We start from the raw sequence: 23,978 nt of genomic DNA, 5'->3' as shown, positions 1-23,978 counted from the left end.
TAAAGTCTATTTTATCTGATGAGTATTGCTACTCCAGCTTTCTTTTGATTTCCATTTGCATTGAATATCTTTTTCCATCCCCTCACTTTCAGTCTGTATGTGTCCCTAGGTCTGAAGTGGGTCTCTTGTAGACAGCATATAGATGGGTCTTGTTTTTGTATCCATTCAGCAAGCCTGTGTCTTTTGGTTGGAGCATTTAATCCATTCACGTTTAAGGTAATTATCGATACGTATATTCCTATGACCATTTTCTTAATTGTTTGGGGTTTGTTTTTGCACCTCCTTTTCTTCTCGTGTTTCCCACTTAGAGAAGTTCCTTTAGCATTTGTTGTCGAGCTGGTTTGGTGGTGCTGAATTCTCTTAGCTTTTGCTCGTTTGTAAAGTGTTTGATTTCTCCATTGAATCTGAATGAGATCCTTGCCGGGTAGAGTAATCTTGGTTGTAGCTTCTTCCTTTCATCACTTTAAATATATCATGCCACTCCCTCTTGGCTTGTAGAGTTTCTGCTGAGAAATCAGCTGTTAACCTTAAGGGAGTTCCCTTGTATGTTATTTGTCGTCTTTCCGTTGCTGCTTTCAATAATTTTTCTTTGTTTTTAATTTTTGCCAGTTTGATTACTATGTGTCTCAGTGTGTTTCTCCTTGGGTTTATCCTGTTTGGGACTCTCTGCACTTCCTGCCTTTGGGTGGCTATTTCCTTTCCCATGTTAGGGAAGTTTTTGACTGTAATCTCTTCAAGTATTTTCTTGGGTCCTTCCTCTCTGTCTTCTCCTTCTGGGACCGCTATAACGTGAATGTTGTTGCATTTAATATTGTCCCCGAGGTCTCTTAGACTGTCTTCATTTCTTTTCATTCTTTTTTCTTTATTCTGTTCTGCAGCAGTGAATTCCACCATTCTGTCTTCCAGATCACTTATCCGTTCTTCTGCCTCAGTTATTCTGCTATTGATTCCTTCTAGTGTTTTTTTTTCATTTCAGTTATTGTATTGTTCATCTCTGTTTGTTTGTTCTTTAATTCCTCTAGATCTTTGTTAAACATTTCTTGCATCTTCTCAATCTTTGCCTCCATTCTTTTTCCGAGGTGCTGGATCATCTTCACTATCATTATTCTGAATTCTTTTTCTGGAAGATTGCCTATCTCCACTTCATTTAGTTGTTTTTCTGGGGTTTTATATTTTTCCTTTATCTGGTCCATAGCCCTCTGCCTTTTCATCTTGTCTGTCTTTCAGTGAATGTGGTTTTTGTTCCACACGGGCTGCAGGATTGTAGTTCTTCTTGCTTCTGCTGTCTGCCCTCTGGTGGATGAGGCTATCTAAGAGGCTTGTGCAAGCTTCCTGATGGGCGGGACTGCCTTGCCTGTAGTTTTTGAATAGAGAGCAGTTCAGGGACAAACTGGTACATCAGTTGGCAAACCAATTTGAGATTTGCATACCAAAGGGAGCAGATGATAGCTTTAACTTCTCAAACCATCCTCATAGGATCCTGTCAACCTCCTCCTTCCTTTTCCAATTCTCCCAAGGGGAGACAGAAAAAATCTCATCACCAGAAATGGGACATGGCAAGCTTGGGACACAGGTTCACATTTCTCTGATATTTTCCATCTCTTAGGTGACTGAAGCAGTGCTGCATAGTGGTTAAGAACAGCTGGCTCTGAATAGACTGTCCTGCACCATGCCTTGTTACTTTGGTTCTCAAACTTTAGCATGCGTGAAGATCCCCTGGAGAGCTTGTTAAGACACAAACTGCTGGTTCTCCCCCTGAGAGTCTCTGACTCAGCACCTAGGGGTGGAGCCTGAGAATGTGCATTTCTAACAAGTTCCCAGGTGACACTGATGATGGTGGTCCTGGGACTACACGTTGAGAACCATGGCCTTATGAGCTTCCCTAAGATGGCATCCACCTGTGTGAAAGGATAATCTTTGTGCCTACCACTGTGGTTTCAGGGCTAAGTGAATATATGTAAAATGTCTGAGCTGTGAGTTATACTACCGTGCAAGCACGGCCAAACTGGAGACTTTTGTCCCTGTTTTGTTTGCGTCTGTTTTGTTTTTGTCGTGAGCCACTTAGCAGGAACCTCTTCCTCCACCTCCAAGCCCAAGGACACATGACTTTGGAGACTGAGTGTTTAACCTGACTGCAGTCATTGCAATTTTTCAGCTCTTCTGGGACATTATTTGAAATAGGGCTTTGCGTGCTGTGTTCAGTTCTTTGTGTGTGTGGTAATGGGAGCATACCTAAGTGAGACTGAAGTTTTGGTGTCAGATCATTGGCTTCTTTTTAGAGAAGGCAGGAGGAATTCGCCAGACTTACATCAGCCTTGCCAATGGAGTTGTTATTCCCACTATGTACGAGGTCACAAACTCATGCATTGAGAAAGCTCCCCCAAGGTTTGACTTAGGTCCAAGGGTAATTGTAAGGACACAAAGAGAAATATGGAAGTCTAGGAAACAACTGATCCATCTCCCTGGAGATCAGAGCCTGGTGGGTGGGATAATGAATACAACCAGCCTCATCGACACTGCAGCTCTGCTCCTGGGACCGGGCCACCCACGCAGCGTCTCCGCTTCTCTCTGGGCATGTCCCGCTGAAACTCTGGGAGTAGAGAGAGTCTGACGGGGTCGTTATGCCAACCCTCAGTATGGACCGTCCCTGTAGGGTAGCCCTCGATTCGGGTGTCTTGCTCTGGCTCAATCGTCAAAGCCAGGTAGCAGCCTGGAACTTGCTCCAGGAGCAAATAATGGCAGCGCCATGCTGAAGGAACTGCTGGGGAACTTTCCACCCAGGGTGGGGTTGGCCCTGGACTACCTAGTACTTTCAGGGAGATTGAGGCAGCCTGGCGTCATCAGAAGAACACAGATATTGGAATCAGACAGACCTGAGTTTGAACCCTGGTTCTTCCACTTAAATCAATGAATTGTGGCTATCACCCACCACACAGAGGTATTGTAAAGATCAAGTATTATAGAGTGCGCAGCGTAGTGCCCGGCACAGTCTCTGAACTTAATAAATGATAAGATTTGGTATTTTACTTTTTAAAAACTGGAAAGACGGAAAAGTGAGGGGAAAAAAAAGTACTTGGCTTTATCATCCTATCACTTAGCCCCTTATTACTGACAACGTGCAGTTTTCAGTTCTTGTAGGGACTCACCCATTATTTCATTTAAGGCTTTATATGCTTTGGATCTGTTTTCTTCCATGGTATTTTTTTACTGAACAGTCTGTTTTGTATGTTTGTAGTTAAATAATTATGCATTCTGATTTGTTTCACATGATAAAGTAGTTTTACATTATAAATTCTGTACGTAATTTGAGTGGACATGCTGTAATTTACATAAAATTACTTAGAGTTGGACACCTAACGATGGAACATTGGTTGAATAAATGGTACTGCATTTGTGTAATAAAATACTAAGCAGCCATTTAAAAAGACGTAGTCAAAGTCTATTTGTTAATATAGAAACATGTTCATGATTATATGGAAAAGGAGATGATTTTACCTCAAGATCCACTGCCTCCCAAATCTATCTGGATATTCACTGCCTCAAGATCAGCAGCTTTCAAACTTCAATGGGCTTCAGAATCACCAAGGGAGCCTGTTAAGTGCAGGTTTGGGGCCCTCCCCCTAGACTTTGATTTAGGAGATGGGGATCAGGGATTGGTGCTTTTCCAAGGATCCCGGCAATTCTGATGTGGGAATGACATTCCCCCCATTTCTACCTGTTGAAGCCGTCCTGCATTTACCAAGCTTCTCCTTCTACTTTCTCCTGAACGCCTAGAGCGTTGTTTCCTTGCCTCGTGGATCTCTGTGAAGCCTTCTGAATTGTAAGACTTTTCCTGGTCCTACAAGCAAACTCAGTTGGGCACCATGTCACATCCCAGGGCTTTGTGTCAAGCTCTGAGTGGGTTCCTGGATATAGATACTGAAATCCTGGCATCCAGGTTTTGTTTACTTTGTAGTGAAGAGAAAGTGGCCGAGCATTTCAGAACTCTTGAGCACACCTGGTATTAGCAGGAACTTTGAGGAATAAAGGCAGCCTGTCCAACCTTGGCAGAGAAAAATCTTATTTAAATTACCCTCACCTTGGCAATCAAGCTGTGAAAAGTCAATAGTTTGTCCTTTGTGCATTTACTCTGGTCTAAGCCAGAGATCAGTGTTCGTTGGAGAGGCTGGTTAAAAAACTTCAAGAGGCTTGTCATTCCTGGTGAATATCTCCAGGATTTCATTCTCAGACTTTGTGCCATGGAGGTTATTCAAGGGAAGTTTCTCATCTTGCGGTTTACTTAGGGACCATTCGAGCCAAAATTGAGATTGAGTTGCCACCCAAGTTCTTCTTCACTTAGGTTTTATTTTGATTTCCCTCCTTCCTTAAACCAAATAATATTGGATACGCATGTCGAGTCAGGTTTTTCTTGTCTTACACTATCCTTTATATTACAGGTCAGCTGTTGCAAATGCAGAGTTAGAAATATAACAACTAGTAAATATTATGTTGAGATGATGCTGACTTTTTTCCCTTGTCTGTGAGGGAACTAGGCCATAGTCTGTACAAATCTGTGGTTATTCTAGGTTTAAAAGCATTAATAGCTACAGAAAAGAATTCCCCAGAAGGAAACTAAAGAGCCAGGATTAATAGAAAAAAAGCTCAGAAAAACCTCTCCCTTGCTTCACGTGAAGATATTAACTTGGTAGATTTGAAGCCCTAGATGACCTGAGAATTGGTACTATTGGGGGATGAAAGGTTCTGGTTGGTGCAGCGGTTCTGGCAGGAAATCACGTGACTTACTCGGAGTCATTCTTCAGAACTCGGTTTAGAAGGCAGCTCTAAACCCCTGCATCTGTAAAGCTTTATGTGATCCCACTCCTTGGAAAAAGTTCCTCGTTTATTCTACAGCCACAGCAGTACCTTATACACACTCTAAGGTCGTATATGTCACAGTCTAGTGAAATGATGTTTGCACGCTGCTGTTCTCCACTAGACCAGAAACTCACTGGGCATAGAGTGTGACTTATTTGTACGGTCTAATCACCTGGTTAAATGCCTGGATATAGTGGTACTAAATAAATGGATGTGTAAATGAATGATGTGAGCGTGCTGCACTGAACAGGTGGCACCAATCAGATAGACTGCCTTTTGGGGGTGTTTTCTGACAATTTCTGCAGTTACTAAATTTAAAGCATCACCCTGTCAAGACGAATTTCCCTATAATTGTTAGAATAAATTAAGAATAAATGGTGAGGGCTTCCCTGGTGGCGCAGTGGTTGAGAATCCACCTGCCAATGCAGGGGACACAGGTTCGAGCCCTGGTCCAGGCAGATCCCACATGCCACAGAACAACTAAGCCCATGCGTCACAACTACTGAGCCCACGTGCCACAACTGCTGAGGCCTGTGCGCACAGAGCCTGTGCTCTGCAGTGGGAGGGGCCCCCGCAGTGAGAGACCCGTGCACCGCAGCGAGGGGTAGCCCCCACTCACTGCAGCTGGGAAAAAGCCCGCGTGCGGCGGCCAAAACCCAACACAGCCAAACATAAAATAAATAAAATAAATTTATTTAAAAAACCCAACAAAAACCTTTCTAAAAAAACAATAAATGATGAAAAAGACAAGTCCAGTATCTGCTTCTCCCTGGATTCCTTATGGCAACTGGGTATTCCCCAGCCCATTGGAGCCCCCGCCCCCAGGTTGAAGGAGCTACACCTGAAATTCTGCAGAAATCCGCTCAACGTTAGCCCACGAGCTGCTGTTAAACTCCTTTCCTGGGTACTTGAATTCCACAGAAGGCTTAGCTGTCACAGATATGTGAACTTTGTATCTAGGTGCTAGATATCAAATATTTACCCAATCTCTAATTTTAAAGTGTTTGTATTAAAAGAGCCAGATGATTTTAGAATCGAAAGAAACCTCTTCACTTTAGAGATTAGGACACCAACCTTCTTGAGAGACAGGCAGTTTTCGTTCGTGGCAGAAGCCCTAGAGTTGAGTCACATAGGCCAGGATTCAGGTCTTGGCTGTGGGGCTCAAATCACAGCCTCTTACTGGCTGTGTGATCATAAGCAGTTAATTTAATATTTTTTGAAGGTCAGTGTTTTCATTTGTAAAGTCCGTTTAAAAATCCATCTCCCTGGGTCAGGACAAGGGATTGCCTCAGGTAACGTGAACCAGAGATGCAATGGTAACATCTGCCCAGAGCAGATGTTCAACGATCTTGAGTCTCTGTCCTCCCTTGCCCAAATCACACCATTTATGGCAGAGTTAGGACTTGGAAGTTTCCCTTGAGGCATTGTTAGGATGGCTTGTGCTTCCCGGCTTACGTGGCAGGACTCATGCCCATCAAGGACACTCATTGCTGGGGGGCTGTGTTACATGAGCGTTTGAATATGACAAGACTCAGGATTTACTGTAAAAACAGTCTCCCTTCTGAGTCATATATTTTCTTGGTGTTGCTTTCTTCACGTTCCTTGCACTGAGTTATGGCACCCTCCCTATCGACTATCAGTAATAATTTTGTGTAATTGTGTGAACTAGCAAGATCGCTTCTATAAAGCACCAGAAACTCAGAGCAAACTATAGAAACCTTTTGGAAAAATAAGATCTACATAGCCTAATAAGTCTTCGATTTAAAAAAGTCACATTCTAGAATAAGAACTTAAATATTTGTGCTAAATTGAAAGGGTTTTGGAAGCTAAAAGTGTTTTAAGCAAGGAAGCGTTAGTTACATGAACTGAGGTGGTTGTGAAACATTTGTCAGGTGGGAGAAGCAGCATCATTTGTTCACTGTTCTCATTCTCCCAGAGTTCCTTTGTCACTTCAAAAGACAACTCATTTTTCTATACTCTTCTTCCCTGTAAAGGCAGAAACCTGTGGGTTCTTATTGTGGGACGCTTTCCAAATGAACACAGAATCGGGATTCCAGAATTCAAATACGTGGCAAATATGCATGGAGATGAGGTATGTATATGGCTTGAATATCTGACATGTCACCAGAGAAGCTTCCCCTTGGTCTCTTGTGCTCTGTCTAAATGCAAAGGAAGCAGCAGACACTGTAGCAAAGAATCTGGAAAGGTCTTCTGGTGAGGCCTTCTGAGAGGATTGAAGGAACCAGGTTCCAAAAACCAGCACAGCCATCTGGTTGTTTACCCAGTGCCCTGTGCAGGTAACTGGAACTTTTTTTGTTTGGGGTCTGGAAGAACAACAGTGCCCCAGCTCTGGACTGCCAGCAAGTCCCCGAACTCCTGCCTGTGTTGGTTTTCCCCATCTCCTGCTCAGCATCGAGGTGACCCAGCAAAGGAGCAATATTCTATTTGAACTAAAACAATCAGATCCCAACTAGCTATCCAGACTCCTAGGAGCTGGCTTTTTGAATGCTTTTGTCACTTTCTCTTAATCTGACACTTAGCGTTTCCAATGCTTAAGTTTAGAGCAGCGGTCCCCAACCTTTCTGGCACCAGGGACCGGTTTCATGGAAGACAGTTATTCCATAGACCGGAACAAGGTGGAGAATGGTTTCGGGATGATTCAAGCGCATTACATTTATTGTGCACTTTATTTCTATTATTATTACATTGTAATATATAATGAAATAATTACACAACTCACCATAATGCTGACAGGAGGTGGAGCTCAGGCAGTAATGCGAGCGATGGGGAGCGGCTGTAAATACAGATGAAGCTTTGCTCGCTTGCCCGCCGCTCACCTCCTGCTGTGCGGCCCGGCTCCTAACAGGCTGCGGACCGGTGCCAGTCCTCGGCCCAGGGTTGGGGGACCCCTGGTTTAGACCATCAAGCTTAGGGCTCTGTCATCCCCATCATTCAACAAACCCTTAAATTCCATCATGATGTCTTGCCTCTTTTCCAACTTACTGGGGATCAACTCTCTTTTTATTTTGTTTTGTTTATGTTATTTATTTTATATTTTGCAAAATACCCTTTACCACACCTGCCTGCCCAGCCATTCTTGCCAGGCATTTGAAGATGCTCCTCTCCATTTCTCACCTTTCTTCCTCAGAGTATTTTGAGAATATGACAACTGCAGGGTCTTCTGTTCCCCAGAACCCCACACAACTGGGCAATACAATGGGAGGGAAAGATAGTGCCCAGTCTTGACAGTAAAGAAAATTGACGTAGGAATATCAAACACACTTAACTTTAAGGAATGTCAAAGAACAGGAATATTCCTATAAGTATAACCTGCTGACTTGCTACGACACTTCCAGGTCTGCAGTAGTGTGGGTGGCATGCACTGCTCGAACGCTGGGCTTCCTGTCCCGGCTTAACCCTCCGCAACCCCAAGCTTTCTAGGAACAGGCTCCACCCCGCATGACACACACACATTCTGCCCTTCCTAGGCACGCTGCTCAACCCGCCCTGGTCCTGCCGAGCCAGGGGACTTCTTGTCACTGGAGCTCAGATGCAAACACTTGCCTTTGAGAGAGTGGTTGGTCTTTGAACCTGATTTAGGGGTGGATGGAAATTACTTTTTTAAGCATAATGGGCTTTGCTCGAAAAGGCTTGATATTGCTGGGAGTCTGACCATAGTTGTTTTTAAACAAAACAACTATTCATGACAGACAGCAGCCCAGACTTCCTTTCTCTTTTGCTATCTAGTCAATTGATCGAGGTCCTGTGGGATCCATTTTTAATGAGACACTGACTCCAGTAGTTTATTTATTGAATTCCTGGCATTTCAGAGGTTGCAGCCTGATGCTTAGAAGTTAATCCTCTCAGTTGGAACTTCCAAAGAAAAGCAAGGGTCCTTCCTCTCACTCACCCCTGAATTCACTTGTACTTTCCCAAATTTCTGACATCTTGCCTTCCATGTAGTTAATGTATCCCATCAAATCGGGCTCTCTCATTCACTGTGATTCTTTGAGGAATGCTAAGGACTGAGGTGACTCAGAGGGAAAAGTCCCAGTGTGTTTCGGGTGTGGGAACCTGAAGTCCTGCTATCCCCTGTGTGTCCCAGCTGGTAGCAGTATCTGGCGGCTCTGGGGGCCATTGAGAAACTTATTATCCTGAATTTAGATCTTGTATGTTCTGTCCTCCTGGAGCCACTAGGAGCTGGGGAAAGTGATGGCGTAACCCAGGAGCCAAAGGGTCACTTGGATTGGAAGGTTTAATCACCCTACTCATCCTTCTTCTCTTAGACCTTTTGGAATTGAAAGAGCATTTTCAAGAACCCACTATTAAAAAGCAACATAGATAACATTTGGGGGCAGTAGTTCTTAACCTTTGGTTGGATTCCTTGCTATTCTGGCACAAACTTTGAATGCTGATCTCAGGGTCCATGGATCTTCTAGGAGTTTGTGGATCTCACGTGGAGAAGCCCAGCAGGGGTCATATGTGTACCGAGTAGTGTGGTGGACAGAATTGACCACGGTATTTTTTAAATGTTTCCTCTTTTCCCTGGACCCCACCTCAGCACCATCAGGAAGACCCAGTTATGTTGATCACACACACCATTTTCCCCCCATGAATTTTCACCTACTTCGTGATGCCTTCTTTTAGAATTGGGTCTTTATTAAATTAAAAATAACCTGTTATTATTACAAAATCAACATACGTACATCTTAGAAGAAATACAAACAAAAAGAAAACATTGTATACTGACCTTCTACAAATTAGGACTGTCGATTCCTTATCATTTATCCTTCCAGATATTTTTGTGTGTGCAGTTGCACCAAATGAGCAATGCTAATTTGCTCTTTGTAACATTTTTCAGTTAATACAAGCTACCCTTTCATGTCAGTAAATGTTTATCCTATCTTTACCTTATATCCCATGTTCTAGTTTCTCCAGTTGTCCTCAAAATGTCCCCCAAAGTGTCCATTCAAAATTCTGTCCAAGATTATGCATCATATGTGGTTTACATATCCCTTGAATCTCCTTTAATCTAGCATATAAAGAATCTTTTCATGACTCTAGACTTAAGCGAGGACGTTGATCCACTGTGTGTCCTGCAGAACGTCCCTCAGATTGGATTGTTTCCTTCCTTATGATATCATCGATTTTGTGCCTCTCATCCCTCTATTTACCTCAAACTGGAAGTTAAATCTAAAGGTTTGCGGGATTCAGGTGAAACATTTTTGGCTACTGTGTATCTTCGGAATCGCGAAGGTGGGTGACTTTGGCTGGTGCCGAAGGTCCAGGCTAATTAGCCTGGCTACATCTGGAATGCATGAAGCACACTGAGGGGAGCAAAATCTACTTGAAACAGCCCATTTTCAGGTGAGAATTGTTACAAGAGAATGAAGTCAAACCTCCTCTGGTTTTGTATGCTATTCCTCTTGTTCTCAGTCACCTTGTCATGAGCTCATGTCCTCACGATGCTGCATCGATCAGGCTGGCAAGTTCCCCTCCATACAGTACTCGCCGACGAGAAAAGAGTAACAGTAACCAACACTTACTGAGCATGGGCTACGCTAAGTGCTTTGTGGGCGGCCTTTCTTTTGCTCACTTCTGCAGAAGGCATGTTTGTTAGTGTGTTGACCAGGAAGGGAATGCAGGTTTCTGTTGGTCCTCTGGGCTGGCATCAGAGCCTGAGCAGTGAGCCTTTCCCAGCTATGGCTCTGCCTCCTTGACCCCCTCCACTGCCTTTGGAACGTTCTGTTTTTACTGTTTTCCTTTTTACATATAGATCTGTGATCTATCTCAAATTAATTTTTGTTTGGATGGATTCCCAGTTGTTCCAGCCCCGTTTGATTAGAAGATTTGGGCTCGTTCACCGTGTGAAAGCGTAGCAAACTCTTAGAGTAAGACTGGAGTGAGCATCTCCGTGTCACTTTTCTCTGTCCCTGTCTCATGCCTGCTGCCCGCCTCCCCTCCCTGATTGCTGGGGAGTCACACGGGGAAGCCGACGGAAAGAGCACCCGCCGCCCTTGATAAACCTTTGTCACCTGCTGTTCATGCTTTTTCAGAGTGAGGGAGACATTTCTGAGCTTCTAACTTTTCTTATTTTAGTAAGACTAGCAGGTGTTTTCCTGGTTTATCCAGGTTCTTGTTTGTACACACATCAGCGTGTGGAATTGTAGAAGCCCCAGTCCCGGGTGTCATTCACACAGGCTCCTAATCGGCAGTGTGCGCACACCTGACATCCAATCCTTGTTATTCATTGGGAGGGATGAGACCAGAGGTCCCTGGGCGGGGCTCTCTGCCATTCCCCTGCTCCACAAATATTCACATCGTTTGGAAGCGGGGTCTTTGTTCCCCTCGCCCTCCTCCGACACCTTATTCTGCTACTGGCTGGCTTTGTAGTAAACTATTACCTATAATCTAAAATCAGAGCTTTAATGAATGCTGGGACCATCCCCTGGAAATGGAAACATCTAGTACCCTCAGCCTAAATGTAGGTGCAGGAGAGAAGCCTGGAAAATCACTCCTTGCTCCTTCCTCGAGCCCTCCCTGTTCTATGTTTTGTGCCTATCTGCCATCCCATGTTTTAAAATTTTTGCAGGAAAGAAAATCTTATATCTGGGCAATCTCTAGATTGTTAAGACATCTCTAATCCCTGTCTAATGGAAATATCCAAGTGAGGCATGACTATGTGTTTAAAAAGTCAGGTGCCTGGAATTTTAAGCTAATCCAGGAGCAGGCAAAGTGCAGGTGAGAGGTTGGGTCCACAGGTTCCCTTGACTGCAGGGCCCATGGTCTTTAAGTATGGGGGAAGGTATTCAGTCTATGTCTGTTAAGCATAACTGAATTGCCAATTCTGATTCTTTTTTTTTTTTCTAGAGTTGTTTTTTTTTAAGCTTCTGTTTCTTAAACATCAATGAATTATTTTTCCTATGATGGTTTATTTGGGTATAGAGTTCTGAAATACCCACATCACACTTAGAATTTCACATTTGGTGGCATTAATTTATATTTATTGGATTCCAGGTACATAATGGAAAGGAAAAACATTGCAAAAATATGGATAATAGTGATCATATTTTTCAACCTAAACATAAAGGCTAAATGGTTTTTTGCACACCTTCTAGGTATAAGAGACATTTAGACAGTAGTTTGTATGTCTAAATGTCTACATTTAGAGGGTATTTTAATGTTCTACGTGAACAACAGGACATAATATCCAGGATTGTGCCTATCCTGGAAGATCTTGGGCTGTGTAGTCAACATGCAATAGAGGTTCCAAACTTACTAAAACAAGACAAAACAAAGCTTGCCACTTCTCAAGCCCTTTATTCCACCACTATCCCAGATGATGACAAAATGTCCTCAGTTACACAGCATGGCTTTGGATAATTATTTCCTTTTGCATTTAGACCAAACTAATCCTTATTCCAGGCGAAGTGTCTAATTCCTTTTAAGCATGTATTAAGTTCCTCATGTAATTATCCTCTTTCTCTCCATCTCCCTTTTTTGGTGAGGGTGGGCCGGGGGACCAGGCTGTCGAGTCCTTGGCATGATCAGAATTGCTGGCCCCCAGCCCTGTGAAGTGTGTTCAGTATTGAACGTCCTTGCAATGAACTAACTTGATCATTTATATACCCCCTCTCACTGAGAACCTTACGTCCTCATGTTTTCAGAAAGTTCCTCCTCAGAATAGTCATGACTTTGTAGTGGATTTGGCAACAGTAGCCAACAATCATTTATTGAGCACATGATATACCTGGAGCTGGGTGAGATACCAGGGCTACACAGGAGGGGGGTTAGGATCGCTGCCAAAAAAGGGTGGGGGGGGGGGGGGGGGGGGGGGGGGGGGGGTCAGTCAGGGTCAGTCAGGTCATTGTAATATGTGTGAACACTGTCAGGAGAGCACAGGTGAGGAGAGTTAAAGGACCGCCTAGGCAGGTCATGGAACCCAGACTTGGGGAGGCCACGGAAAAGTGTGCTAGATAATATTAGGCTAATATCTGAAGATGAAGGATTTAGCTAGGCATTAAGACAAATGAATTAAGTCTGTAACACACCATGTGGAGCCCCAGAACTGACAGGCTTATTTTCCCCCAGAAGCTGCATTACAGTGTAGCATTTCAAGAACGGACTCCACCATTAGGAGAGCTGAAGTGTTGGTACTACCCTCTAATTCACTCTCGCACAATACACTACCCAGTTGTGGATTGTTGCTTCAAAGTTGTTTTCCAATTGTTCTTAGAAGTGCTAGAACATTGATTTTTATCTAACAAATTCCCACTTGACTGAATTGAAGATAAACTGATAAAGAATTTATTTTCTGCTTTCTGGGTTCTTGCCATCTTTTTTTTTAAACTTTTTATTTTATACTGGAGTATAGTTGATTAACAATATTGTGTTAGTTTCAGGTGTGCAGCAAAGTGATTCATATACATGTATCTATTCTTCTTCAAATTCTTTTCCCATTTAGGTTGTTAGCATTCCCTGTGCTATGCAGTAGGTCCTTGTTGGTTACCTATTTTAAATGTAGACATGTGTACACATCAATCCCAAACTCCCTGACTATCCCTTCCCCCCCCACTCTCCCCCTGGTAACCATAGGTTCCTTCTTTAAGTCTGTGAGTCTGTTTCTGTTTTGTAATAAGTTCATTTGTATCATTTTTTTTTTAGATTCTGCATATGAGCGATATTATACAATATTTCTCTTTCTCTTTCTGACTTACTTCACTCAGTATGACAATCTCTAGGTCCATCCTGGGTTCCTGCCATCTTAATGACCGGATGAATTATCAGAGAAAGACTCTAGAAGCTGGTGTGCTCACCCAGCCTTTCAGGCTCTTCATTAGGGATTCTTTCATTAAGTCCACACTCTCACAAAAGGAGCTAAATGAAAGGCTGGTTAAGCTAACGGAAACAGTTTTGACCATTCTTTTTTAAAATTTTAGTCTCTCTAAGGTTTCATATTCAAAGACTTAATTTTAAACAAAGGGAGGTCTATACATAAAACATGAATGAGTGTTTGAGACATTTATATTAAGGTTGAGAAGAATTAACTTGAATAATATGTGGCATAAATTTGCTGTTACAGAGACAGGAAAATATGGTCCAAGAAAACAAGAGGACTTTGTTTAACTCCCTCTGAAATTGCATCTGTTTACCTCACCATTTTTTTTTAATTATCTAACTCTTAATTGGTTCTTTATCATACTTCCAAGATTTTTCTTTCACCCTCTGCAGTTATGAACTTGTGGTTTGTTTTGGAATATGGAGACAAACAGAAAATACCTTGGTCACACATTCGTTACCTTGAAAGAATCATGATTTTATTGTTTTTGTAAAAATAACATAGGTTTCTTTAATTTAAAAAGCAATACTAGAAAAATAAGAGGAAATAAAAACTATTCAGAATACTATTGCTCAGAAATCACCATCATTAGTATTTGCCAGATGCTATTCTAGACATCTGTGTATCTCTACAGTAATAGAATGAGAGGAATCAAAAGGATATAAAATGAAATGTGTGTCATATTATACGTGTTATCTTTAAATAAGAAGTATGAGATTTAACTTTACTTGAATTTAACAGAATAGAACTGAAGTGAAATGAAAATAATTGGTGAACTTGGTATTTTCTCAAAATAAGAAATTATCAGGGCTTCCCTGGTGGCGCAGTGGTTGAGAGTCCGCCTGCCAGTGCAGGGGACGCGGGTTCGTGCCCCGGTCCAGGAGGATCCCACGTGCTGCGGAGCGGCTGGGCCCGTGAGCCATGGCCACAGAGCCTGTGCGTCCGGAGCCTGTGCTCCACGGCAGGAGAGGCCACAACAGTGAGAGGCCCGCGTACAGCAAAAAAAAAAAAAAAAAAAAAAAAAAAAAGCAAAATAAGAAATTATCAGAAGATTCTTCTAAAGTCAAAAAATTAGGAAAAACTTTGGGCTTCCCTGGTGGCGCCGTGGTTGAGAATCTGCTTGCTAATGCAGGAGACACAGGTTCAAGCCCTGGTCTGGGAAGATCCCACATGCCGCGGAGCAACTAGGCCCGTGAGCCACAACTACTGAGCCTGCGCGCCTGGAGCCTGTGCTCTGCAACAAGAGAGGCCGCAATAGTGAGAGGTCTGCGCACTGCGATGAAGAGTGGCCCCCACTTGCCACAACTAGAGAAAGCCCTTGCACAGAAACGAAGACCCAAGACAGCCAAAAAAATAAATAAATAAACAAATGTGGGGTTTTTAAAAAGAAAAGAATTTTAAAAAAAGGAAAAACTGAAATTATAATGATTTGAAATATATATATCTTTACACTTTGGATAATATCCTATGACCCATTCTTGGGAAAAGTGAAGGAATTAGCAGTTTGAAAAGTCTTCTGTCCTCTCCTTTCCTCTCCCCCCGGCACCCACCCTTGCCGTTAGCTATAAACCTTAACTTTTACCTTCTATCCTATACCCACACCACCACAGTTGCTTAATTTAGTTCTATAGCTTAATCACAGCTTCTTACTCTTTGTTTTCATTTTCTTGTGGGTGGATGAATTTAATTGCCAACTCCTGTCTTGAGTTTGGGTGTGCTTGAGAATGTAGGATTCAGATAGTTAAGAGGAAATTCACATTTAGAACCATGCGGGGATTCCAATATATCTCACTTGGTACTTAACCTGGGACTCAGAGGGGCCTCAGGTTTTTCCTGGTACGTCCCTCTAATGGAACCATCCTACAGTCTCCAACCAGCATTTAGAAATCTCACTTCCTTCTCTCTTTCCTTGACCTTTTCTCTTCCCCAACCCCTGTCCAGAAAAGCCCCTTCAACCAACTACACTGTCCACCTTTAAAGCCACCTTTCACAGCTTAAAATTGCCAGCCCCTCCTCCTCTGGTTTCAGGGAAGCCAGTAAGGAGTGTCCAGATGTGCGTGATCTTCCAAAACACTGAATTGGAAACCCAGTGTGTGACTCACTTGACTTTTTTGGTTATTAAGCACCTTTTGTAAGGTTTGTAAGGACCTTTTTCAAGTGACAATTTTGACTGTAAAAACAAAAATCACAGTGGTGGAAGAAGATAGACATGAGTAGGAAAAAAATTGCAGTCAGAATGGAATTTACTTCTACTCTGAATTTTATGGCTACCTATAAATATGTAATTTACATATTTAAAATTTTCTTAGTTCCATTTTAATTATTCTGTGTTCATTAGGGTAACAAATTCATAAAATGTGATCTCTTTGCTTGCCAGCGAGGGGCATAAAGTATGGAATTGCTCATCCTTTGTCCCAACAATGAATTGCTACAGAGCAGTCATAAATGAAAATTCTTTTCCTGCCCACGGCCTTCATTAATGCACCAGAAGCACTGTCCTTATTTAACCACCTGCTGCCCTGATTTCCCATATACTAACTGCTCTACAACATCTGATCACATGTAAGAGGTAAATATTCCTTACTTAGAAGCAGAATCTTTGAACTCAGGATTACGGGGGAAAAGTAATATAGCCTAATCAAATCTTTCTAGAATAAGACTGAATATGTGAATTCCTTTAAAAAAAAAAAAAAGTAAATCTCTCCCTTGGGGATTATAAAGCAAGCTCTTTCACAGGCCTTCAGTTTCCCAATCATTGTTGGTACATAAGGTAATTTTAGGTGAATGTGACCATGTTTATTTTCAGTCATGCTTTTATTTTACTATACAATTAGAAACATATCTAGCAAAATGGTAATTATACAAAGTTTCTTATTTTTAATGTAAGTAAAAAGTGAGCCAATTTAAAGAAAATGCAAACTAAATAATAGTATAGATAATATGCAGATATGGCAAAAAATTGTGAGGATGTTGTGCCAAAGAAACATGAGGATGTGGAAATCAGAAATATAGAGGTACAGCAAAAATTGCACAAACGTGCAGGAGGGGAATTTGGAGATAAAAGAACTTGGAAACGGGGGAATATGAAAATCAGACCTATTTAAATTAACCTACTTAAATCATGCATATTACAAATTCAGATTTTTCTCTATTAAAATCTACATATCTACTGCAGTGGTTCTCCACGAACCATCCACCGAGACACGCACCACGGCTCTCCCGTGTGCCAGGCATGCTTGTGGAGACGCACAACTCCCTGCCTGATCTCTAGCTCCCCCTCTCGCCACCACTCCAGGAAGTATGTGGAAGACAGACAAACTGGAAGTAGGATAATAAGAATAACCTTTACTCAACTCTTAATTCATTTTTAGTAAATTATTTACTTATAGGTACTTTTTTTTAAGTTACCTTAAAAAAAACCTTGTACTCACAAAGGTTTTGCAGCACACCAGTGATGGATTGCCACGTGCCAGAGTGTCAGTATACCAGAGAAACGGTGGTCTGACAACTGGTTTTGGTCTCACATATCATGTGTAGTGCTTCTTGTTGGGGAATTTGTGCTTTGGGGACTGTTTTCCTCTCACCTAACAATATCCTCTTCTCTGTTTAACACCTATAGGCTGTAGGGCGGGAACTGCTGCTCCATTTAATTGAATATCTCGTAACCAGCGATGGAAGAGACCCTGAAATCACAAATCTAATTAATAGTACCCGGATACACATCATGCCTTCAATGAACCCAGATGGATTCGAAGCTGTTCTAAAGCCTGACTGTTTTTACAATAAGGGAAGGTAAGCACGGGCTAGTCTATCTTTATTTAAAACAACAAAAGCATAATAAGCCCCCCATCAGATCAGACCCCTTCGCCCTGGAAAGAGAAGTTAGCGAACCATCTCATAACCTGTGTCATGTCGCTGCTGTGCTGGAAACTTTTCAGGGCTGCCCACTGCTTTGACCTTGAGAAGTAAAATACTGAGCAAGGCTGCTTTACCCCTGCGCCTGCCTCACTGCTCCGGCTTCATTGCCTGTTCCCCCGCACTCACCCTGCCGCAGCTGCTCAGACCTCCCTTCATCTTCTGCAACCACCAGCTGCCTTCTCACCCCTGGCATTTCCCCCCCCCCCCCCCCCCCCCCCCCCCCCCCCCCCCCCCGCACCCTGCTTCAACAGCATTTCCTCAAAGCCTCCTTCCCTAACTTATCAGATATTAGAGCCCCAATTATTCTCACATCACCTGGCACTTTACCCTCATAGCACAATCTTTAATGTCTCATTTCTTGTTTAATGTCTACCTGAGGGCAGGAATGCTGCCCGTGTGTTCATCCCTGTTAAATCCCAGGGCCTAGGGTAGTACCTAGACCCTCAATAAACAGGTTGATTTATTAAGCCAGCACACGAACTAATCACAAAGAAGGGTGAGTCTTGTAGTATTTCTGATTTAAAGTTTATTGTGTTTCAAGCAGCCTCAGGAAGTTTGGAATTTCTCAAATGTCTGATAAACACTGATATTTGTGCAATTAAAAATTTGTTTTTACCAAAGATTAATAAATCACCACTTGATTCCCTCCCCCGTTTAAGTTTCTTAGCCTCTTTAAACATGGCCAGTCCACTTTTCAGAAATACGTTTGTATAGAATAGCATGTTCCTGTTGTTTCTGTTACCACTTGCTATGGAACAAACTGCCCCTCAATTGAGGGACTTAAAACAACCACCTCTTTAGTTACTCTCCACTCTGTAAGTTAGGAATTTGGGCAGGGCAGAGCAGGGGTGGCTAATCTCTATGCCATGATGTCAGGGGCTTCAGCTGGGGTCTGGCTGGGACCGTATCTCTAGAGTCTCAGTTCTGGCTGTCACCTGGGTTCCTCATTCTTGCACATTGACCCTTGACGTGGATAGCACTGGGGTCTCAGGGTTCCAAATGGGAGTGTCGAGAGCAAAAGCCCCGAAATGCAAACACTTATCAGACCTCTGCTTACAGCCGAATCACTACTGTCCCATTGGCAAGAACAAGTCACACGGGAGGGGACAACATATTGTGTGAATGCCAGCTGTGATTCACTGGAGGCTGCCAAGGCAACCGTCCACCACCTCTGTATTCATATTTGGAAAAACACCTGGAGCCCAAAGCAAAGGTCTACACACTGCACGAATCTGCTCCCTCAGACAGCAACAGTAAACCCTAAAAAATTCTTTCTTTTAAAGGGAAAATAGTAACTTCTATGACCTGAATAGAAATTTCCCCGATGCTTTTGAATTTAATACTGTACCGAGGCAGCCTGAAACTGTGGCAGTCATGAAGTGGCTGAATACAGAGACATTTGTCCTTTCTGCAAACCTCCACGGTGGTGCCCTGGTGGCCAGTTACCCATTTGATAATGGTGTTCCAGGTAAGCAAACTTGGGCCCAGCTCTTGCTTTCTAAGTCCAGAGTGAAACTGCAAACACTCTGCCTCTGAATGGGGATACACTCTTCCTCTCCCCACTTAACTTCTCTGGCAGGGATAGAAAGAGCCCCATTCTCTTGACCCCCAGCTATCCTTCCTACAATTTATAAACAGTAGATGGGCAAGGTGGCTGAACTGATAACAACACGGGATTACTTGACATTCATCAGTGAAACAGTAAAATTGGGATTTAAATTAGCCCACAAAAGGCAACACGGCTAAATAAATAAATAAATAAAACTAATCATGTAAGTAATAGTTCCTGATTCCTCTTAAAACTGTGGGATAAGGTATGTACCAAGGACTTAAAGTATTCGAGTGGCTTCATTTAATCCCTGCAGTACCTAAGGAAAGTTTACTGACCTCCAGAAATCAGCAAGGGTGACTAAGAGGGTATTTAACTTCTAAGCTGACTGAGAAGGAGTTTAGACATGGACATGGTTGTTTTGTGTAATATTGCCTTCTGTAGGTCCATTAAAAACTAGGAAGAGGAGTAAAGGGAGTATTCGTGGAAGTGGGTAGAGGATCTCACTAGGAAATTAGAGCCTTTGTGTGTGATATGATGATGTATGTGCTAATATGGTGTGTTTCCTCCAACTATAACTTCATCTAAAAGGTCTTGGTCTGTCTTTCATGTACAGCCACTGGAACATTATACTCTCGGAGCTTAACCCCTGATGATGATGTTTTTCAATATCTTGCACGTACCTACGCTTCAAGAAATCCCGACATGAGGAAAAGAAATCCATGTAGAACTAAAATAGAGTTTCCTGGTGGAATTGTAAATGGATACTTTTGGTATCCACTCAAAGGTGAGTTTCTCTTCATTCTGCTATTCTCCTTACTGCCTTCCCCCAGAGGTGCCAGCTGGCCTTCACCCCAGCAGTTGCCAAAAGTTAGGCACAGCGCAGTCCCTTCAGTCATGTCTCTGTCAGCTAATATCACAGAGCAGTGAGGGGAACTGATCATTTGAGAGATGCTCAGACATGTTCCCCACTGCCAAAGCCTCCTAACTTCAGACACTGGTTCAGCATTTACCTTGGAGCTGGGAACTGTGCCAGGAAAGATGAACAGGACACAGATATTAAGCCCAAGTTTAATAGAGAAGAGCAACATACAAATAAATAATTGTGATGGCATGTAGTGTGAACAAAAGTAGAGATTTAAGGCTTCCCTTGGTGGCGCAGTGGTTAAGAATCTGCCTGCCAATGCAGGGGACACGGGTTTGAGCCCTGGTCTGAGAAGATCTCACATCTCAGTTGCACGGAGCAACTAAGCCCGTGCATCACAACTACTGAGCCTGCGCTCTAGAGCCCACAATCCACAACTACTGAGCCTGCGTGCCACAACTACTGAAGCCCACACGCCTAGAGCCCGTGCTCTGCAACAAGGAGAGCCACTGTAATGAGAAGCCCGCCACCGCATCGAAGAGTAGCCCCTGCTCACCGCAACTAGAGAAAGCCCGCGCACAGCAAGGAAGACCCAACGCAGCCAAAATAAAAAAAGTAAAAATTTTTAAAAGTAGAGATTTAGAAAAGGTACAGTGTATCACAGGGGTGTAAATCCAAAATACATCAGGGAGTAGTGAAGGCCTTAGAGAAATGTAATGCTTATGTCTCATCCAGTGGGGACAGCTGCTACTTAGAACAAGGTAATTATTGCCATGCAGCAGTGGGGGGCAATATTGCCAGATCTTCCAGTTTGTGAAGCAAGCTGGATATTTCCATGAAGTCTCCTGATTTTAAAACCACTTTGCAGGCTAAACGAGAGAGCCCTCTAGTTTTTCTCCCTTGGAACAGGACAGCCAGGCGAGGGAGGGAGTGAGAAGCTGGCCGTGTAGGGAACGTGGTGGAGGGGTGTTCTTGTCAGAAGGAATAATATAAGCAGAAGCCCAGGGGTGTCAGAGTCCTAGTCTGGAAATTGACAGAGAATAGGAGGGACCTAGGACAGAAGGGTGAGAGGGGAGACAGTGGGCTGGAACCAGGTTTCCACTGCCTCAGTGGCAAGTGCCCCTTCCAGACAGGTCAGCTGACCCTACCAACAGCAACCCCCATCCTGCGTTTCTGCATGCAGCCTACTTCCTCAGTTGTCACTTTGGATGCACCAGGCTATCAAGTAGTCTTGCACAAGCTGGGACTTTTGTGTCTGGGCAGGTCTCCACCAGCTTTCCAGATAATATAAATAAGCATAGACCACAAGCGAGAGGAACCAGGACCAGCCAGATACCACAACATCCCAAACTTCTCTCCGATATCCGAGAGACAGCCTCCCCACACCCACCACAGGGCTGTAGCCTAGTCCCCGCTCACTACTCTCCATAGGGAGGAGAGGGCCCCCTCCTGCCCAGTGGCAGTGCTGTCCTTCATGTGCATTGTCTGTAACTTTCAAGACAGATCCAGATGTGTGGGAGATTAACTAGGAACCTAAGTTTGCTATTGGGAGTTGTTCCCAAGTGTGCCTGGGTCAGCTGTGTATCTCTGTGAGAAAAAAAGAGGGCAGAGCCAGAAACTTTGAGGCGCTTAGAACAGAGCATTCTGGCTCAGCCTGGAGGCTTTTTCGGCCAGGCCTGCCTGGCATTATCTGGAGTGGCACACACCCTCCACACTTGGTATTCTCCATCCAGCGTGCTTTGCACACCTGTTTTGCACGCCTATTTTGCCATTTAACTTCTTTCTACCTGAGACACAGCCATCCAGCCAAGGGTTTTTGTTTTGTTTCATTTCTCTCTTCCTTTTTTCCTTCTTCTATTTCCTGGTGAAAATGAGGTCAGAGAGAAATACAAAACTTGTAAGTAAAGGAAAAGAAAGGACAGAGTAATTCTTCCTGGCTAAAATCTGTACGTACATAGATATTACTCAATGTTGACATAATATTTTGACCATTCTATGAGCATAATTTTTTTTTACTTCGTTACTTCCCAAATACCCTGATGAAATTGAGAATTCATATTTCACTGGGCAGATATCAAGTATAACTAATTAAAATCTCGCAAAGACTACTTCCTTCAAAGTTACCGTATTTCTTCACATCCAAGATGCCACTGATTGTAAAACATGTCCCACCAAGAAAGAAAAAAGTTGCCAGCCAAACTAATAACCCAATGATGTTATTCAGCCATCAAATTTAAGACACTTCCCAATTCAGAGATTTTAAAATATGAAAAGTTTTGCATCTTAGAAACTATAAAATACAGTTATAACCCTTTGAAAATAGGGTGTTGAGAGGTAAGAACTAGAAAGTGAGCATGGGCAGTGGTAACCCCAGAAGTACCAGGGGCCTGGGTCTTCCCCTGCTCCCTGAGAATCAGCATGGCACCTTCCCTCTCATCCCCAAATGCAGTGCGGTGTGATGGCTGAGAGCATGGGGGCGCTAGGAAGATGGCCTGTGCTCCAGTCTCAGCCATTCACTGGCAAGAATCCCTGGGCACGTGACCTACCATTTGTGATTAAGCTTCCTCATCTGTAAAATACGAGTGATAATTACTGTGAGGATTAAATGAGTGGATGGTGAAGCTCTTCAAACAGTACCTAGCAAGAGCAAACACTCAGTAAACACTGGCATTATTATTCCTCCAAATTCATATACTTAGCTTTACAGAATAAATGTGTTTATGAATGGTTTGTAGAAATATTTTAAAAGAAAATATCACTCTAGTTTATATCTGTTTAAAAGGTAATTTAGGAAGAAATGTAACTTGAAGAATCCTTTGTTTTTAAAAATAAATTTATTTATTTTTGGCTGCGTTGGGTCTTCATTGCTGTGCGTGGGCTTTCTCTAGTTGTGGCGAGCGGGGGCTACTCTTCGTTGTGCTGTGTGGCCTTCTCATTGCAGTGGCTTCTCTTGTTGTGGAGCACAGGCTCTAGGCACACGGGCTTCAATAGTTGTGGCTCGCAGGCTCTAGAGTGCAGGCTCAGTAGTTGTGGCACACGGGCTTAGTTGCTCTGTGGCACATGGGATCTTCCCAGACCAGGGATTGAACCTGTGTTCCCTGCATTGGCAGGCGGATTCTTAACCACTGCGCCACCAGGGAAACCCTTGAAGAATCCTTTTTGTAATTGTGATTTTTAAAAAGGACCCTTCCTCTACCCCTCACTTAATTTTGATGCACAGCTAAACATCAGTCAGCTCTGATTCAGTTACCCATATGGGAGTATTTAGGATTGCTTTGTCATGCCTGGATAATAAAATGTCAAGCTCTAATTGTACTTGCTAATATGTCAAATTCATCTTTTCCTGTTTACGTGTACTTTCATTACCACTGTCTGATTCACCTGTCCCCAAGGTACGTGATACTTGGCTTCACTCCAATTTCAGACCTTAAAAAAATTAAATATGCTTGTGTTTAGGTGGAATGCAAGATTACAACTACATCTGGGCCCAGTGTTTTGAAATTACGTTGGAGCTGTCATGCTGTAAATATCCTCGCAAGGAGAAGCTTCCAAGCTTCTGGAACGAAAACAAAGACTCACTGATTGACTATATAAAACAGGTGCACATAGGTTTGTAAGATTTTCTTATTAATTCCTGTTAACACAAAATATAGCATCTGGCAAACCCTCTGGGCTGAGAAAATGCAAGCCCCTATTTATGTTTTCTAGGTATAGCCTCATTTTTAGTACCAGAACAATGGTTCAGCATTCTCTCTGCGTGAACACCTGCAGCCTGTGAGAAGTGCAGCACCTATCGGTTCATGTAAGAGAAGGCATGGTGTGTGTTACTTTAATATGGGGGTGTAAAATCCAGGGTACTTCTAATTTTACAAGTTGAATGACCTGGAAATCTGGCAAAAGATCAGGAAAACAGGCTGTTACTCTGTTACATTTATCACCCATTTTGAAAGAAG

The 23,978-nt window shown here is 43.0% G+C and overlaps 1 protein-coding gene across 1 annotated transcript in view; it reads left to right on the top strand.

The window, feature by feature from the left end:
- CPM (carboxypeptidase M) overlaps positions 1–23,978 on the top strand; it is an 86,797-nt gene that overhangs the window by 36,246 nt on the left and 26,573 nt on the right. The window contains exons 3-7 of the mRNA XM_027106980.1: positions 6,849–6,946; positions 17,313–17,485; positions 18,895–19,079; positions 19,777–19,947; positions 23,482–23,634. Of these exons, the coding sequence (XP_026962781.1) occupies positions 6,849–6,946; positions 17,313–17,485; positions 18,895–19,079; positions 19,777–19,947; positions 23,482–23,634 (780 nt within the window). The remainder of the gene's footprint in view (positions 1–6,848; positions 6,947–17,312; positions 17,486–18,894; positions 19,080–19,776; positions 19,948–23,481; positions 23,635–23,978) is intronic.

This window comes from Aethalodelphis obliquidens, unplaced genomic scaffold (assembly GCF_003676395.1).
Source record: "Aethalodelphis obliquidens isolate GAN/ISIS:26980383/991018 unplaced genomic scaffold, ASM367639v1 scaffold8, whole genome shotgun sequence".
NCBI classification, from domain to species: domain Eukaryota; kingdom Metazoa; phylum Chordata; class Mammalia; order Artiodactyla; family Delphinidae; genus Aethalodelphis; species Aethalodelphis obliquidens.
This window is presented reverse-complemented; position numbering and strand designations above follow the sequence as displayed.